This window comes from Geotrypetes seraphini, chromosome 1, assembly GCF_902459505.1.
Source record: "Geotrypetes seraphini chromosome 1, aGeoSer1.1, whole genome shotgun sequence".
Lineage (NCBI taxonomy): Eukaryota > Metazoa > Chordata > Amphibia > Gymnophiona > Dermophiidae > Geotrypetes > Geotrypetes seraphini.
In genome coordinates, this window is record NC_047084.1 from 82,075,934 (window position 1) to 82,094,280 (window position 18,347).

The 18,347-nt window shown below is 42.6% G+C and overlaps 1 protein-coding gene across 1 annotated transcript in view; it reads right to left on the minus strand.

Annotated features, from left to right (window-relative positions):
* Nucleotides 1-4,960: 4,960 nt before the first annotated feature.
* LOC117366498 overlaps nt 4,961-18,347 on the minus strand; it is a 135,602-nt gene continuing 122,215 nt past the window's right edge. Inside the window, exons 17-19 of the mRNA XM_033957882.1 lie at nt 18,053-18,166; nt 15,742-15,885; nt 4,961-5,191 (exon numbers count right to left, since the gene is read on the minus strand). Coding sequence (XP_033813773.1) covers nt 4,961-5,191; nt 15,742-15,885; nt 18,053-18,166 — 489 coding nt within the window. The remainder of the gene's footprint in view (nt 5,192-15,741; nt 15,886-18,052; nt 18,167-18,347) is intronic.

Sequence of the window (18,347 nt, forward strand, 5' to 3'; positions counted from 1 at the left end):
ACAGGATATTGGGCCTGATGGACCTTCAGTCTGTCCAAGTATGACAACTCATATGTTTTTAAACCCTTTCAGTTGTGAGATGTTTTGTCTATAAATTGAGTTTGATTTTCTATTAATTACTCTCTTAGACTCTGGCTTCCCTTCAGTTCTGGGTTTTTTTTTCCAGTATCATAACATTCTAGTACTGCAGATGAATTTTATAGATTAATCGCTTTGAAGGGTGGATGCCTCTGTGTGATCAGTCACAATCTACCATAGCCTACAGAAGCTCATTTAGGCATAGATTTTTTCATTCTCTGCAGTGGAGGGGGAATAAATTAGTCAGATGCTGCATTGGTTGCCTTATGAGGCCAGGGTTTGGTTTAAATTTGGAACACTCTGTTATAAAGCCGTATATGGTCAGCCACCTGGTTATATACTAGAACAATTTACATTTTTTAAGGCGGTTCATCCACTAAGGATAACTTCATTGTTTGTGTTCCCTCCAGTACGAGGATGTCTTCACAAGAAATTTGTGCATCGAACTATTGCATATCAGGCTGCTAGTTGGGATTCAGAACTGCGTATTTTGTTTGCTTCTTCGATTTCATATATGCATTTCTGAAAACTATTAAAGGCATCTCTTTTTGTAAAATTCTTAGGAAAGTAAGGAAGATGATATTTCTCTTGTATTTCACTGTGATGGACAGTCTCTTGATGATGCAACTGCATCGATCTGGAAGGTATTGCGATCTGGAAATGTATTTTAATGTAATGTAATAGTCTTAGGCACCAGTTTAAATAAAATCAGCTCTTCTTTCATTTTGGTAAGCTTAGAAAAGGTTTGAAGACAGATGGGACAAGCTCTAAGAGTCCACATAGTCTGCCTTAGGTTGAAGGCACCACAGTCGTTGCACTGAATGAAACACATATTGCCTGGATAGAATGAGGCAGTGTACCTGAATTATGATAGAACCTAAGAACATAAGAATAGCCTTTCTGGGTCAAGTACCAATCCAGGTCTTAGTACATGGCCAAAACCCAAAGAGTAGCAATATTCCAGCATCTCAAAAAATAGCAAGATTCTGGAACCCCAACGAGAGCAACATTCCAGAGCTGAGATTGTGATGTCATAATGCCTCATTCCACAGTGCCTCAGAACCAACCTCATCAGTGATGTTACAATGGATTAATTGTCCTATACTTGGCTCACGTAAGAGCATAAGAAGAGCCATACTAGGTCAGACCAATGGTTCATCAAGCCCAGTAGCCCGTTCTTATGGTGGCTAATCCAGGTCACTAGTACCTGGCCAAAACCCAAAGAGTAGCAACATTCTATGCTACGGATCTAGAGCAAGCAGAGGCTTCTCCCGTGTTTTAATAACAGACTATGGACTTTTCTTTCAGGAATTTGTCCAATTCAGCCCCAGTCAGCTGAGTGGGAGTGCTTTATAAGAAATGAAAGCAAAGGGTTGGATGGGTAAGTGGCTGGGTTGGAGGAAGGGACTAAAGTCAGCAGAGAGCCAAGCAGAAGAGAACCACACTGCCCAAAAGAGTAAAGGAGCTGAGGTTGTTGGTTTTTTTTTTTTAATAATCATTCATTTATTTTATTTACTTTTATATCACAAACCATGAATTATGATATTTATTTATTTATTTTTATTTTTAAAAATGTATCTCCTGCTTAAAACCTAAGCAATTTACATAAATAGCATACATAAAATCCATGTTATTCACAAACATAACATTCTATACAAATACAATTATTTCACACATCTCATTTATTCAGTGATTTTCTTCATATTCTTACACTACTGCACTCTAAAAACAAAGTACTGTATATTTTCGAATATAAGTCGACCTGAATATAAGCCGAGACCCCCATTTTCCCCCTTTTTCCCAAGGTTAAAGGAGGAAATTAAAGGAGGAAAAATGGTTGACTCGAATATGTCGGGCGGTTTAATATTTAAGTGTCCTGTCCTGTCAGACTCTGTACCTAGCCCCCTCCCTGCCAAGCTTTGCACCCAACCCCCTTTCCTCCATCCCTCCCCTGTCAGGCACTGCATCCAGCACCCTTCCTTCCTCCCTTCCCCTGTCAGGCTCTGCACCCAGCACCTTTCCTTCCTTCCCCTGTCAGACTCTGCACTCTTCCTCCCAGGCTCTGCCTTCTGTCCCCTCCTCCCTGTCCTATCTTCATACCTCTGCCGATCTGTGGTGGAGATGCAGCGGGTCCTCTGCCGATCCATGGTGGAGGTGGAGCGGGCAGGAGCAAACTTTCCAAACTCCTGCGCCGCTGCTAACCAGCTGCGCAATCCAATTTTCTCATCTGAGCGGCATGAGCAGCAGCGCAATTTGGCGCTGCTTCTCGGCACTGAGCGAGTTCCTTACTGGCTCGCGCAGCCGGTTAGCAGCAGACTAGGAGCTTGGAAAGCTTGATCCTGCCAGCTGCACCTCCACCACGGATTGGCAGCAGCAGCGGCATTAAAAAAATTCTGGGAGGGGGCATTGACCCGAATATAAACCTGGACCCCTATTTTGGGGCCAATTTTTTGGCCCAAAAATCCAAGTTTATATTCAAGTATATACGGTATCCCATGAACACCTGCACAAATAAATATGTTTCAAGTGCCTTACGGAACTGACCATAGTTCTTATATAACCGGCAACTTGTTCCACATTGCACTGTTGTCACATATATAGTATTGTCAACCCCCAATTGCATAGATTACCCAGAACTTAGATTTCTTCTAGGAATGTGCACAGCCAAAATCTGATTGATCATAAACAGCCTGGTGCACAATTGTCAAAACCTTGAACTGAACCCTCCAGACAATTGCAATTGTTTCAATATTGGTGGCATCGAAACATATTGATTTACTCCTGTCACAACTGCAGCCATAGCATTTTATAACTTTTATCTATATTATCTGTATTATCCCTGCAATTTAGGGCTCCTTTTACAAAGGTGTGCTAGCTTGCGCACCAGATTAGCGTGCGCTATAGCTTGCGCTACCCGAAAAACTACTGCCTATTCAAGAGGAGGCTGTAGCGGCTAGTGCGTGCGGCGTTTTAACGCGTGCTATTCCGTGCGTTAAGGCCCTAATGCACCTTTGTTAAAGGAGCCCTTAATTGATGTCTTTTCCATTAACTGGTTATGTGTTTATCTTAATTAACTGCAGCTTTGATGCACAAGTAGATCCCTTGTAGATTCCGTCTTTCAGGCAACTTTCATCCAGTTTTTTATACAACGTTTTACTTTCATGTTGCATTTTAAATTGTATATTGACATCAGTGTCAGATGTTTTTTCAGGATATATTATTATAAAAAATATTTTATTTTCAGCTAACATTCAAGTTTTGGTGCAAAACAACAGACTTTATATCACAGTAAACATGCACCACATTTGTCAGACAATTGCCAAATTTGTGATTGTTGGATTCCTTTAGTGATATGTAAGTTTTTCACTTTTGCAATTGAAATGTATTTTTTAAAAATATATACTTTATCGCTGGAAAAGACCATCAGGAATAAGAACCGGCTGAATTTACTCGTACAGCAGCTGGTTACGTGATTCAGATTTTAGCTGATGGTATTTTTTTCATAACCATTTTGCACCTTACAAGCAGTTTCAAAAATATTGTTCAGACAGCAGAAATCCATTGATCACATTTCTTTCATTCTCTGTTTAGGCCTAATCTTGCCTTCCTTTGGCGTTTGTGAATATATCAACCTTCTTTATGTATGAACTTCTGTTCATGTTGAAACTCACAATACGTTATGTATGTTCTTTACATCATTCAATATTTTCCATTAGAAGGTCTTTAACCAACAGTACTCAAGCAAAGTTTAAGGGTAAGTAATCTGCATATTGACATTATGAACATCACATTCAGACAATCATACATTCTTTACACATGTTGGTAAACGTTCATTGATTCCAATAAAAGATTTTTATTTATACATTATATTAAGGGCTCCTTTTACGAAGGCGTGTTAGAGCCCTAACGCGTGGAATAGCGCGCACTAGCCGCTACCGCCTCCTCTTGAACAGGCAATAGTTTTTCGGCTAGCGCGTGCTCTAATCCTGTGCGTGCGCTAAAAATGCTAGCGCACCTTCGTAAAAGGAGCCCTAAATTTGGTTTTTTATTTTTACCCTATGAAGTTCCCAATCTGTGTGATTTGTTCACTAATGTTATATATAAATTAATATCCCTTATGTTTTTTGTATTTCTTTCTTGGTTTTTCTTGTATTTATTTAATAATTTTGTTCCTTTGCACTTTATGATTTTGTATCTGCCTGTTTGGGGTTAACTGCTAATTTCCAGCAGCATTTAAATAACTGGCTAGTGCCACAATGAAAAACTTATATTTTGGGGTCTTCAGGGGGAGTCAGTACTTGGCTAGTTAAGTTCTGGTAGTCAGCACTAAACCAGCCAGGGTAACTGCATAAATCAGTTTTTTCTTTATACAGTAACCCATAACTAGTTAAGTACTGAATATTGCACTTAACCAGCTAGAAGTTAGCTAGCTCCAGAAACTCAGAAGCTCAATGCAAATCCTCAGACGTGACTTGGCATTGAGTTAATGGGTTTCATGCTAGTGGCAGTCTGTTAAAATGCTGATCGCCACAGACTGAATATTGAGTCCTCAATAAATTGGGTAGTCCTGAAGGTGCCACCAAACTCTTTACTGTTTTTGGTGTTGCAGATTAACAAGGCTATCCTGTCACTATTTCTCCATTCTTTCATTTATAAATCAAACATTTATTTCTATAGAACACAACATTAGAGAATAATATAATGTTTGATATAGCGTTGCATTTATGAAAAATATTATTTTAATAAAATATTTTTTACATTAATTTTCTTTGTTAAATCTATAAAAGATAACTACAATTTCACTTCCACTTGTAGCTTAATATTATAAATCATCTATAATAGGAATCTTTACATAATTATCACATCACAATATGGATTTTTACTAATAAGGAGTACCAATCGTAACAATTATTTCTGTAACAAATGGAGGCGTGGTAGTTGTAGTGGGTATTGTGGTTGTGGTAGTTGTAGTGGGTGTTGTGGTTGTGGTAGTTGTAGTCGGTGTTGTGGTTGTGGTAGTTGTAGTCGGTGTTGTGGTTGTGGTAGTAGTAGTAGTTGTTGTAGTTGTAGTGTCAATCATTGGTATCACAACAGTTATGTACACTGGATTCAGCTGTCAAAATAAATTGGTTAAAAAAGTTAAAACACGTCAGAAAATAATATTTTAAAATATAGCTTATTTTTAAAAGATAAGATTTGCATTATATTATCAAAGATGCCATCCTTCAAGATTGCATGGATCAATATATTTGTAGAATACCTTTATTTCATTTGTCCTAATTTCTTCTCTCTAACGATTCCCTGTCTATAATAGTCTTCAATAACCAGCTCCATTTTATTCTTCTAAATATATTCAGTGATCAAATATATAAAGAAGATTGATACCTGTCTATAAGCAAAATATTACATAACCCTTTCAAAATTAGCATGCATAAAGGAAATATGAAGATATCACGTTTGAAAACCTTAAATAATGAATCATTATTTTCAGAGAACAAAGCCTTCAAAAGAAAACTAATTCCTTTCTAATGGTAATTGTTAGAAATGTTAAATTGTTGACTATCAAAGACCCCCTTACTCTTCTGGTATTTTACAACAGAACAATATAGGCAGACAGATAGGCAGGACAGCTACTATGGTTTGCAGGGGCCCTGCATCAATGAGTTTGAATAACAGAGGGAGCATATCAATCTAGAAATGGAGGAATAGAGTGAGCCCTCTCCATTGCCCAGTACATCCTGGCCCATCAGTAGTGATATCCAGGATGATTGGACCAGTTTGCTAGTCCCCATCGCCAATGACAGCTCTATCCACCAATCTCATCTTTCATTCCCACCACACCAACATCCTTCAGTTCCAACTGTTTTCTTCAACATAACTCCTGCATAACCAGCTTTATGGCTGCTTTCCTTTCACCCTGTTGAGCCTCACCCCTTCCACTCTACCGCCTTCCCTCCTCCATGGCCTGACCAAAGCAAGAGAGTGAGGGCAGCATTCTGTCACTTCTAATGACCCTGCTGCCATTGAGTTTTCTATCTTCCATGTTGGTCATATCAACCATTTGTGTAGTGAGTAGAAAGAGAAACTAAGTGCATCAGGAGTAGCTTAGAAGCACTAGGTCCTTCTATTCCACAATCCTCCTAACTGGACAATGAAATGAGATGTCTCTCATGTTGCTAGCTTGGGTCTAACGTAGCTGATAACTGTTCTTCATTATCCATGCAGTGGGTTTGGTAAACATGGAGGGATGCATAGCCTAATGATATAATATTGTGGGGATGGTTATCACAGAGGTTGAGATTTCCCAAAATGATGGTCATCTTCTCCAACCTGCTGTTAGGGTACTGGCTTTCCCTCTGACATCACTTCCTGGCCCCGTGACCTGGAAGTGATTTCAGAGGAAGCCAGGTCGGTGCGAGGAACAGGCTAAAGTAGTTGCTTGCACTGGCAAAGATTTTAAAGAGGTACAGGGTGGGGAAGGGAGGTCGCGAGGGTGGCATGTGGGGGGTGTAGAGTTGCCAGTGCCCCCACCAAGATGGTGCCCAGGGCAGTCTGTTCCCCCTTTACTATACCACTGGGTCATCCCTGTTTAATACCTAAAGCAACCAATAAAGAATATGAAAAGGTTCTTTCAAAGCCACCTTACCTACACTTCCAAAGCCAGGAACATAGCGCAGGGGGAAGACAAATTGGGCAATAAACATGAGTTGACAGGACAAGAAAAGGATGAGTGGACAGGACAAGAAAAGGATGATAAGAAGAACGTAGCACCGGAAAAGAAAATGAAGACAAGAAAATACCAGGACTTAAATTGCATGTATACTAATGCAAGGAGCCTAAGGAACAAAATGGGAGAATTAGAAGTCATAGCCAAAAAAGAGAACCTAGACATCATTGGGGTCTCTGAAACATGATAGAATTAAGAAAACAAATGGGACTCAGTACTACCAGGGTACAAACTCTGTCGTAAAGACAGGTCAGATCAGAAAAGAGGAAGAATAGCCCTGTACATAAAGGATGACATACACTCGACCAGAGTAGACATAGCAGTGACGACCGACAAATTGGAATCACTATGGAATACCAGGAAAAAATGGGCCTGAGATAAAGATGGGCCTGTACTGTCGTCCACCTTGGCAAACCAAAGTAATAGATGAAGAAATGGAAGCTGAGATAAGGCAGTCATGCCAAAATGGTAACAACATTGTTATGGGGGACTTTAATTATCTAGGGATAGAATGGAGTCTTGGAAATTCAAAATGCGCTAGGGAAACCAGATTCCTGGAGGCTATACAAGACTGTTTCATGGAGCAGCTTGTCAGAGAACCGACGAGAAGAAATGCCAGTCTAGACCTAATCGTCAGTGGGCTAAGAGGTCCTTCAAAAGGAGGTGGAAGTAGTGGAACCGTGGGTAAACAGCGATCACAATATGATCAAGTTCAAAGTTGAAGTAGGAATATCAAAGGGGAAGAGAACCACAGCGAAAACTTTTAACTTCAAGAAAGGAAACTACGAAGAGATGAGAGTAATGGTAAGAAAGTAACTTAGAAACAGCTCAAACAAATCGCAGACTGTGGAGCAAGCCTGGTCTTCATTTAAGGACATAGTGAGCGAAGCGCAAAATCAGTATATCCCCAGTTTTAGAAAAGGATGCAAAAAGAACCGAACAAAAGACCCGGCATGGATAACTAAAGAAGTGAAGAAAGCGATAGGAGATAAAAAAAATCATTCCAGATGTGGAAAAATGACAAAACCGGGGAAAACTGGAAAGAGCATAAGAAGCACCAAAAAAAATGTCACCGAGTTCTTAGAAGAGCAAAAAGAGAATATGAAGAGAGGCTAGCCAGTGAAGCACGAAATTTCAAACCGTTCTTCAGATATGTTAATGGGAAGCAGCCGGCAAGGGAGGAGGTGGGACCGCTGGATGAGGGAGATAGGAAGGGAGTGGTGAAGGAGGAAAAAGAAGTGGCGGATAGACTAAACATGTTCTTTTCGTCAGTATTTATAAGAGAGGACACATCCAACGTGCTGGAACCTGAAAAAATCTTCAAAGGAGATCAAGCAGAAAAATTAACATTCATAGAAGTAAGCCTCGAAGACGTACTCAAGCAGATAGATAGATTAAAAACTGACAAATCTCTGAGGCCGGACAGAATAGCTGCTTGGGCGCTGCTTCCTGCACCATGGTCCCGCCCCTCCTCTGATGTTAGAGGAGGGGCGGGACCGCAGCGCAGGAAGCAGCACCAAAGCAGTACAGGGATCGCTGACATCGCGATCCTGCTGCGGGCTGCTTCATAGGTGGTGCGGGGAGGCCAGGGGGGCGAGCGGTCCTTCGAGGTGGGTTGGGGCATCAGGCCTTCAGGGTGGGGCGGGCGGGCGGGCAGGCAGGCAGGCAGGCTTTCAAGGGGGAGGAGGGTGACAGGCAGGCAGGCAGGCCTTCAAGGGGGGACAGGCCTTCAAGGGGGGGGGACAGGCCTTCGGGGGGTGTGCAGACCTTCAAGGGGGTGCAGGCCTTCAAGGGGGAGAGACAGGCCTTCAAGGGGGGGCAGGCAGGCCTTCAAGGGGGGACAGGCCTTCAAACGGTTGGGACAGGCCTACAAGGGGGTGGGACAGGCCTTCAAGGGGGGACAAACCTTTGGGGGGGTGCAGGCCTTTGGGGGGGTGCAGGCCTTCAGGGGGTGCAGACCTTCAAGGGGGGACAGGCCTTCAAGGGGGGGACAGGCAGGCATGCCTTCAAGGGGGGAGACAGACCTTCAAGGGGGGACAGGCCTTCAAGGGGGGTGCAGGCCTTCAAGGGGGGACAAGCAGACCTTTAAGAGGGGACAGGCCTTTGGGGGGGACCCTGGTTTAGAAGTACACGGAGGGAAGGGGGTGTTCAAAGAGACGTACATATGCCAAACTTGGGGGGGGGGAAGAAATAATGTGTCTGAAAATAGAGGAGAGGGAGAGAGATGATGGACCATGGGAGTTAGGGAGGGAAGAAACAGAAAGGGAGAGAAATTGGACACAAGGGATGGTGTGGAGGAGGGATAGAGATACTGGATAGGAGGGTAATTGGGAAAAGAAAGGGAGAGATGGTGGACTCTGGGGTGGTGGGGAAGGAGGGAGAGATGCCGGATGAAAGGATAGTCCCTCCCTGTGGAGTTAGATGAAAAAAGGAAAGATACCAGACTTCCTGGGGAGGGAAGGGAAATGGAAAGGGAGGACAGAGTTGGCAGATGGATGATTAGCATGCAGAAAGAAGGAGACCCTGGCAAGCAAGTTATCAGAAGAAAACCAGAGCCTTGGACCAAAAAATTTGAAATATAACCAGAAAACAAAAGGTAGAAAAATTAATTTTATTTTCTGTTTTGTGATTACAATATGTCAGATTTGAAATGTGTATCCTGCCAGAGCTGGTGTTGGACTGCAAACGTGAGCTAGGATTTAACAGAGAGAGGAAAAGTCCTTTTTGTTTCTTTATTTTATTTACACCACAGCGCCAGTGTGGTTAGGAGAAGCTAAAGGGGGTGAAAAAGCTATAAAACCCACCAGGATTTTTGAAAAAAATCACCCAACTGGGCAGGAAAATCGAATTGAAAAACCAATTCAATAGACTGAATCTAATCGAAATTTTTTTTCCTGAATCTGGCAGCATTAGTTTGTGCTACTGTCTTAGACTTTAGGACCTGGGATTGGGGAGAGATGGCATCCTCAGTACTTTATAATGCAAGTGAAACGAGGATTTGGTCAGACTTTTGAAGGGTCTGCAGAAAAAAAATATTGTATAGGCCGGGAATATGAGACAGCAGGAAATGGGAACTTTTCTTCCTTCATTTTTGTGAATAGAAAGGCTGAGGATGTCAGAGAGTTCAGTTAAAATATGTGCTTTATAAGAAAATATAATAATGTGTTTTATAAAGTTTATAGCATAGCTGGCCTACCCAGTCAGGTGTTCCTAGTGGTGGTGGTGGCAGCGTGTCAATGTGTTGAGAGGAAGAGGTGGTCTGGGAAATTCTGCTGAGCAAACTCCGGGCCCATTTCCACCCCCCAGTTAGTCCACTCCACTCAACTGGTTCACACACTGAGTGGGTCTTTGGGTGTTGTTTTGGGATCTCTTCCAGTGATTTATCAGTATCTCCTTCTGGTCCAAGGAAGGAAACTTTGTTATCCTTAGCATTGACCTACAGAATATGTTTGTAACAGCGCTGCTTGTGTGGCATTAGGCTATGTAGTGATCGAAAGAAAAAAACAGACATTTGCACATTTTTACACTATATGGTGGGTGTATGTGGAGATTCACATTTCCTGCACAGCTAAGTCCATGTGAAGTTACCTTGTGCTGTATTTGACATCTAGCAAGGTCTCTGTTTGAAAGGAAAGATCTAAACTTAAAATGAAGTGGCCAGAAGTTATGGTAAAAGCAGATAGTGTAGCTGGTTTTAAGAAAGATTTGGACAAATTCCTGGAGGAAAAGTCCATAGTCTGTTATTAAGACATGGGGGAAGTGTCTGCTTGCCCTGGATCGGTGGCATGGAATGTTGCTACTCTTTGGGTTTTGACCAGGTACTAATGACCTGGATTGGTTACCATGAGAATGGGCTACTGGGCATGATGGACCATTGGTCTGACCCAGTTAGGCTATTCTTATGTTATGTTCTCATCTGTAGGGGCCTTTGTTTTCACTTCTTATTTTAATGTATTTTTTTTCTGGGAACTTATCAGTGTTTTTTATAATGGGAACAAAAATGGAAGAGAATTAATGTGTGTGGGATGAGGGGGTAACTAATTTCTTCAGCTAAATAATTCAATCCACCTCAAAAAGACATAGGAGAACTCACGCACCATTCACACACCCTCCAACCAAAAACGTCAAAAGAAAAAAACTGTTCGACAACCTCCTAGCCATTCGAGCTGCAACACTCGACCCCCAACTCTACAACCTATTGACCTCGACCACAGACTACAAAACCTTCAAAAAGAAATAAAAACCCTTCTATTCAAAAAAACACATAAAACCGAACTAACACAATCAGAACTGTCCCAAGCATCACCTGCAACTACTCCATATGTACTTCTGATGTCATGACAATTCAGACATAATTTATGTTATGTTATGTTTGGAATATAAGAAAATTTTCACTGCCTGTTTCTATTCTGACCATTTATTCCGTTTCATGGTCATTACAAAAAATATTTTTTTACATGGGGGGGTGTCAAAAAATGATGGGCCCCGGGTGCCACATATCCTAGGTACGCCACTGGAACTACTACAACACATTTGTAATCTATCCCTGAAAACAGGCGTGATCCCGGAGGACTGGAAGATAGCAAATGTTACGCCCATCTTTAAAAAAGGATTGAGAGGTGACCCGGGGAACTACAGACTGGTAAGTTTGACTTCGGTTCCGGGGAAGATGGCAGCAACTCTGATAAAAGACAGTATCGACGAGCATCTAGAAAGGAATAAACTGATGAAAACAAGCCAACATGGCTTCTGCAAGGGAAGATCGTACCTAACGAACTTACTGCACTTCTTCGAAGGAATTAACAAACAAATGGACGAACGGGCCCCCATAGACATCGTATACTAGGATTTCCAAAAAGTCTGTGATAAGGTACCCCATGAACGCCTATTACGGAAACTGAAGAACCATGGGGTGGAAGGAGATGTACATAGATGGATCAAAAATTGGTTGGCGGGTAAGAAGCAAAAGGTTGGCGGGTAGGAAACAAAAGGTAGGAGTGAAGTGACACTACTCGGATTGGAGAAGGGTCACGAGTGGTGTACCACAGTGGTTGGTACTCAGACCGCTGTTGTTCAATGTATTTATCAATGACCTATAAACAGGGACGAAGTGTGAGGTTATAAAATTTGCAGATAACACAAAACTTTTTAGTGGGGTTAGGACTACAAAGGACTGTGAAAATCTACATAGGGACCTGAACAAACTGGGAGAGTGGGCAAAAAAATGGCAGATGAATTTTAATGTAGAGAAATGTAAACTCTTGCATGTAGGAAACAGAAACCCGATGTACAGCTATACAATGGGAGGGCTGGTAATGGGTGAAAGTAGCCTAGAGAAGGATTTAGGGGTACTGGTTGATAAAACTATGAAACCATCGACACAGTGCGCAGCGGCCTCAAAGAAGGCGAATAGAATGCTAGGTATTATCAAGAAAGATATAACAACCAGAACGAAGGATGTTATCCTGCCGTTGTATCAGGCGATGGTGCGCCCGCATCTCGAGTACTGCGTCCAATACTGTTTGCCGTACCTAAAGAAGGATATGGCGATACTCGAGAGGGTGCAGAGGAGAGCGACGCGACTGATAAAGGGTATGGAAAACCTTTTAGATGCTGAAGGATTAGAGAGACTAGGGCTCTTCTCCCTGAAGAAGCATAGGATTAGAGGGGACATGATAGAGACTTACAAGATCATGAAGGGCATAGAAGAAGTGGAGAGGGACAGATTCTTCAAACTTTCGAAAACTACAAGAACGAGAGGGCATTCGGAAAAATTAAGAGGGGACAGATTCAGAACCAATTCTAGGAAGTTCTTCTTCACCCAAAGGGAGGTGGACACCTGGAACGCGCTTCCAGAGGGTGTGATAGGACAGAGTACGGTATTGGGGTTCAAGAAGGGATTGGATGATTTTCTGAAGGAAAAGGGGATTGAAGGATATAGATCAGGGATCTCAAAGTCCCTCCTTGAGGGCCGCAATCCGGTCGGGTTTTCAGGATTTCCCCAATGAATATGCATTGAAAGCAGTGCATGCACATAGATCTCATGCATATTCATTGGGGAAATCCTGAAAACCCGACTGGATTGCGGCCCTCAAGAAAGGACTTTGAGACCCCTGGTATAGATAGAGAACTACTATACAGGTCCTGGACCTGATGGGCCGCCGCGTGAACGGACTGCTGGGCGCGATGGACCTCTGGTCTGACCCAGCAGAGGCATTGCTTATGTTCTTATGTTCATCCATCTACATGGCTTAAGAACATAAGAATTGCTGCTGCTGGGTCAGACCAGTGGTCCATCATGCCCAGCAGTGCACTCACGGGGCGACCCTCTGGTCAAAGACCAGTGCCCTAACTGAGACTAGCACTATCAGCGAATGTCCTTATTCAGCAGAAACTTGTCTAACTTTGTCTTGAATCCCTGGAGGGTGCTTTCCCCTATAACAGACTCCGGAAGAGTGTTCCAGTTTTCTTCCACTCTCTGGGTGAAGAACTTCCTTACGTTTGTATGGAATCTATCCTCTTTTAGCTTTAGAGAGTGCCCTCTCGTTCTCCCTATCTTGGAGAGGGTGAACAACCTGTCCTTATCCCTTCAGTGCCTTGAATGTTTCGATCATGTCCTCTGTTCAAGGGAGAAGAGGCCTAGTTTCTCTAATCTTTCGCTGTACAGCAGCTCCTCCAACCCCTTAACCTTCTTAGTCGCTCTTCTCTGGACCCTTTCGAGTAGTACCGTGTCCTTCTTCATGCATGGCTTCCACACATATACACATTATCAGGCTGATTATAGGTCATCTAACATTTTGCATCAAAATGTGGGTGCACAGGGCAGTTGCACAGCAAAGCAATTAGTTAACAAGATGTTAAAAAACAATAATTTGAGTTAATTGGCAAGAATTTGCATTTGTGTGCACGCCTGTCCTAATCTCTATTTTAGAACCACTATCATGCCTACATTTCATAACGGACAACTCAAAATGGGCGTGGCTACAAGAAGAGCATGAGTGGATCAGGGAGCATTCCCAGGAGTTAAGTGCAATGCTACAGAACAGTGTCACTTGCACACCAACTGCCAGAAATTAGATGCCCTCGGCATATATATTTATATATATATCACACTATCTCCTATAGTCTTCTCATATCACTGTTGTTATAAAGCCATACAATGTCCGCTCACATATTGTGGCATCATATACAAAGATAATAGAATACTTCTGTATATGTAATTACAGACATTTATTTATACATATATATATATGTGTATATATATATTATATATATATATATACATACATACATACACGTTTTCCTTTGTTTCTTCTTTTCTTTTGTATGGACCTTCAGAAAATAACTGGCTTTATAACAATAGTGGACATTGTATGGCTTTATAACAGTGATATGAGAAGACTATAGGAGATAGTGTGATATATATATAATATATATGCTGAGAACATCAACACTAACAGTTGGGTAATATTTTTAAGAAATTAGATGCCAGCATTTTTTTAATCATCTAGTTGGCCATCTTGTCCACCAGGACATCTAACTTTATACCCCATTTTCGGCCACAAAACCGTCTAAGTTGAAAATGTCCAAATGAAGTCCATTTGGATGTGGGAGGAGACAGTAGTCTAATGACTGGCCACATAGATATGCCAACAAAACATTGGGCCACACTAGAAGGCATTGCTTTGAACTTCACATAAACATTGCCAGAATTACATTTCACCATAACCCCTTCTAATGTATGGTGAGCCCTGCAAAACTCCCCTAAAACCTGTCCACCACCCCACTAGTCCTTATGGCTGTAGGTGGCACCTATACAGCAGTATTGTAGGGTTTTGATGAGCTCACACTGTTCACCATAAATGTAGTAGTTTAGAGTAGATTATGAGCCTAGCTCCTCCTCTCTAAGGTTCACTAGCCCACCCACCAGATTACGTAAGATACTTATGTGATGCCCTACTAGGCTTTCCCATACTAAGTGTTACTGTTCTAGAGCCCACTACCTCCTGCCGCAAAGCATCAACCTCCCAACACCCCCACCCCCACCCCCAGCAGTGGGAGGGATGTCCACTCCATCCCACCGGCAAGCAACATCCCCACCGACATCCCCATTTCTACCAAGTTTCAGCAAGGCATTAATGCTGGCATCCAAAAATTTGCCCTGATATCTGCACTAAGCTAGTATTCTGTAAAGGGTGTTCAGCATGCAACACCTATATGGAATGCCTGTTTAGTGCGGATCTTTCCGGCTCCTATTTTATGGACGCCATTTATAGAATTCTCCCCATAGTATGAACATGTTCGTAATACTACTTTTTTTTTTAACAAGTTTTGAATCAATCTTATATGGTGTGATCAATTACTGCTCCAATTTAAGCCAATTAATGCAATTAAGTTAAGTGCAGGTAGGGTGCCTACCAGTGCCTAACCTCCAGGGCAGGATTAATTTGTCGAGGTCCCCTAGGCACACAAGTACACTGGGCCCCCCTGCCCCACCCCGTCCCACCATGCACCCAGGCGGAAACAGGAAGCTGCATCAGAGGGAAGCTTTGGGCAAGCAGCACCGCTTGCACAATTACAGTTCCCGTTGCCTTTCTTACTCGCGTTGCTTAATTGTCTCACTTTGCGTCAATGGGGAGGGGGCCCGCGTTGCCAATCGATGCTGGAGGAGACAATCGCCATTTGTAAAAAAACAATGTTGATGTCCTCCTTCATCGGGCCCCCCTGACCATTTTGGGCCCTAGGCACGTGCCTACTTGGCCTATTGGTTAATCCTGCCCTGCTAACCTCTGGTGCTGTTTACAGAATCGGGGCCAGATTCTGTAAAAACAAGCAAACTCATTGGCAATCTTTATATTGCATTGTTAAATAATGGTGCACAGAAGCTCGCCCATCTCACTGCCCTCAGTCCTATTATAATAATCAATTATTCTTACCCCGTTACAACCGTTGTAGCCTAAAATCATAGACAAATCTCCATTGCATGTGTTCTTCATATAATACATGCTTGCTCTTGGGATGAAGAAGACATCACCTTCGTCAATGCTGATGACAGTAGATATACAACCAACAATTCCCAACTAGATAAAGTAAATTATTAAAATTATTATTTGGTACTATAAATTTTGGCTAACTAATACAGTATAAAGATATATAAACAGCTATTAAGAGAGATGTGGGAAAATATAAACATGGAAAAAATCACTAATAATCCCTGGGACTAGTAGCATGGCATCTTACTATTTGGGGGGATTTCTACTAGATAATTGTTACCTGAATTGGCCACTATTGGAAACAGGAAACGGGGGTAGATGGACTATCAGTCTGACCCAGTATGGCTATTCTTACGTTCTTATGATATTGCAGAATTTATTCCTCTCCCCCCCACCTTTTACAAAAGAGTAGTTCCAGTGACATACCAAAGGCGGGGAGGGGGGGGGGCGACCGCCACGGGTGCATGCCCTAGGGGGGTGCACAGCTGGCTGGGTCCGGAACCTCCTGGGACCTGCACTTCAGTGCGGCTGCTGGTCCATCCCCGCGGCCAAGACAAAGGCTAAAAAGCCGGCAGGAGTGACAAAAGTGTCCTTTAAGGAACACCCTCCCATTCTGGCTCTATACCGCCCCCTTCGTGATGCCACCGGACAGTATTCTCAGCGAATGGTCGACCCAGGCAAGGCCGACCAATGAGAATGCTGTCTGGTGGCGTCACGAAGGGGGCGGGATGGAGCCAGATCGGGAGGGTGTTCCTTAAAGGACGCTTTAAGGATCACCCTCCCGCCATCCCCTTTTATGGATGAGCTCTTAGCATTTTTCGAAACGTAGCAGTAGCGTACCAAGGGCGGGGAAGGGAGGGGTGTCAAAAAAATGATGGGCCAAGGGGAAGTGTCAAAAAAATGATGGGTCGGGGGTGGGCAAAAAATGATGGGCTGGGGGGGGTGTAAAAAATGATGGGCCTCGGTGTCACATACCCTAGGTACGCCACCGCATAGTGCAGTTTTTAGCCCCGGTCATGGTGGTAACACCTCTGACGCTCATAGAATTCCTATGAGCATCAGAGCTGTTACCGCCGTGGCCAGTGCTAAAAACCGTGCTATGCTTTTGTATAAGGAGGGGGGGGGTGTTATTTTTTTTTACGGCATACAATAATTTGAAAGCTGTTAAACTGAAAAAAATGGGAAAGAAATCAGTGAAAATATGGAAAATTGTACAATAAAGGTGAACCTTATAACTTGTCCATTGAGAGGAAAATAGATGAGAAGCTCTGATGCATGTACAGTCACTGGATATAATGTACAGAGTTAGGCACTTTTAGACTGTGCTGGAAATCAAACTTATTTGAAGGTATCACTGTAGAGGTACATTTCAGAGGCCTGTGTAGCAGTATGAAAATCCAGGGCTCACTATATCATGGGCTTACATAGAATAACTGTATGCGGAGCTGGGGGAATCTTGCTGGGGGTGTGAAGGTCATACATTTTCATTTTTTTTTATATATATATACTTTAACACATAAAAAATAGTTGGTGTAAATATGGCCACACAGTTTTCCTGAGGTAATTCTCAAAGTGAAAGTAAGAGAGTGCTTCCGATTTGAAAATTCAGCAGAAAGCATACACATTCTTTTCATTAATGTTGGGGCCAGGCAGGTACAAAATTAACCCTTCGTTGGGAATGTTGCTGGTTTCTAGCTATGGCCCAGCACTGGATACCCCGGTCTATTTTATCCAGCAGCAATCACCATTAGCTGAATATGGACTCATTGATTTACATTTGGTTCAATATTTAAAGTGATTTAAAAGGCCAGGAGAGGCTCCTAGACATTTAAATCACTTTCGTGGGGCTATCTGGTGATATTCATTGGCACTTAACTGGCTAGTCCCGCTGAATATCCCCACTAAGCAACCGTCCTGTAACTGGCTAAATTAGGGGCAGTTCATGAGCAGAACATGGGAGGGGGTGGCAGCTTAGCCAGTTAGCGGTATTCAGTCCACTAACCATTTTATGCAGTGTTAACCAGGCACTGGTCTGAATATCAGCATGTGCCCAGTTAACTTCTAGGTCAGTAATCATAACCAGATATTCAATGCCAAGGGTCACACACACCTTGGTATTGAATAACTGGGTTATTTCAGCCCATAGCCAGTTACCACTGCAAGTTGAATATCGGGCCCATTCTCAACAAAATGTCCTAGTATAACCTGAGAAAAAGAATTCTTGAAAGTACATGAATCAGTGCTTAAACATTACCTGTCCACAGCCTTTGAGGACATATCCCATTATGTTAGAACTGAGGCTGTACTGAGGCGCCTGGATAGCATTCTGAGATAACGTAACCAATCCAAGACTCAAGGTATTTGGATACTGTAAAAAACAAATTCATGGTCACATACCTTGATACAAAGAAGGAGCTTGTTCTGTTGTGAAATATAGATCATATTCAAAGCAATAGAGTTTAGACGAGGTTCTTGATATTTGATATGACACATACAATAAAAATCAAGATATGGGCTACAAGCTGACCTGGCTATACTGCCCAGTTAGG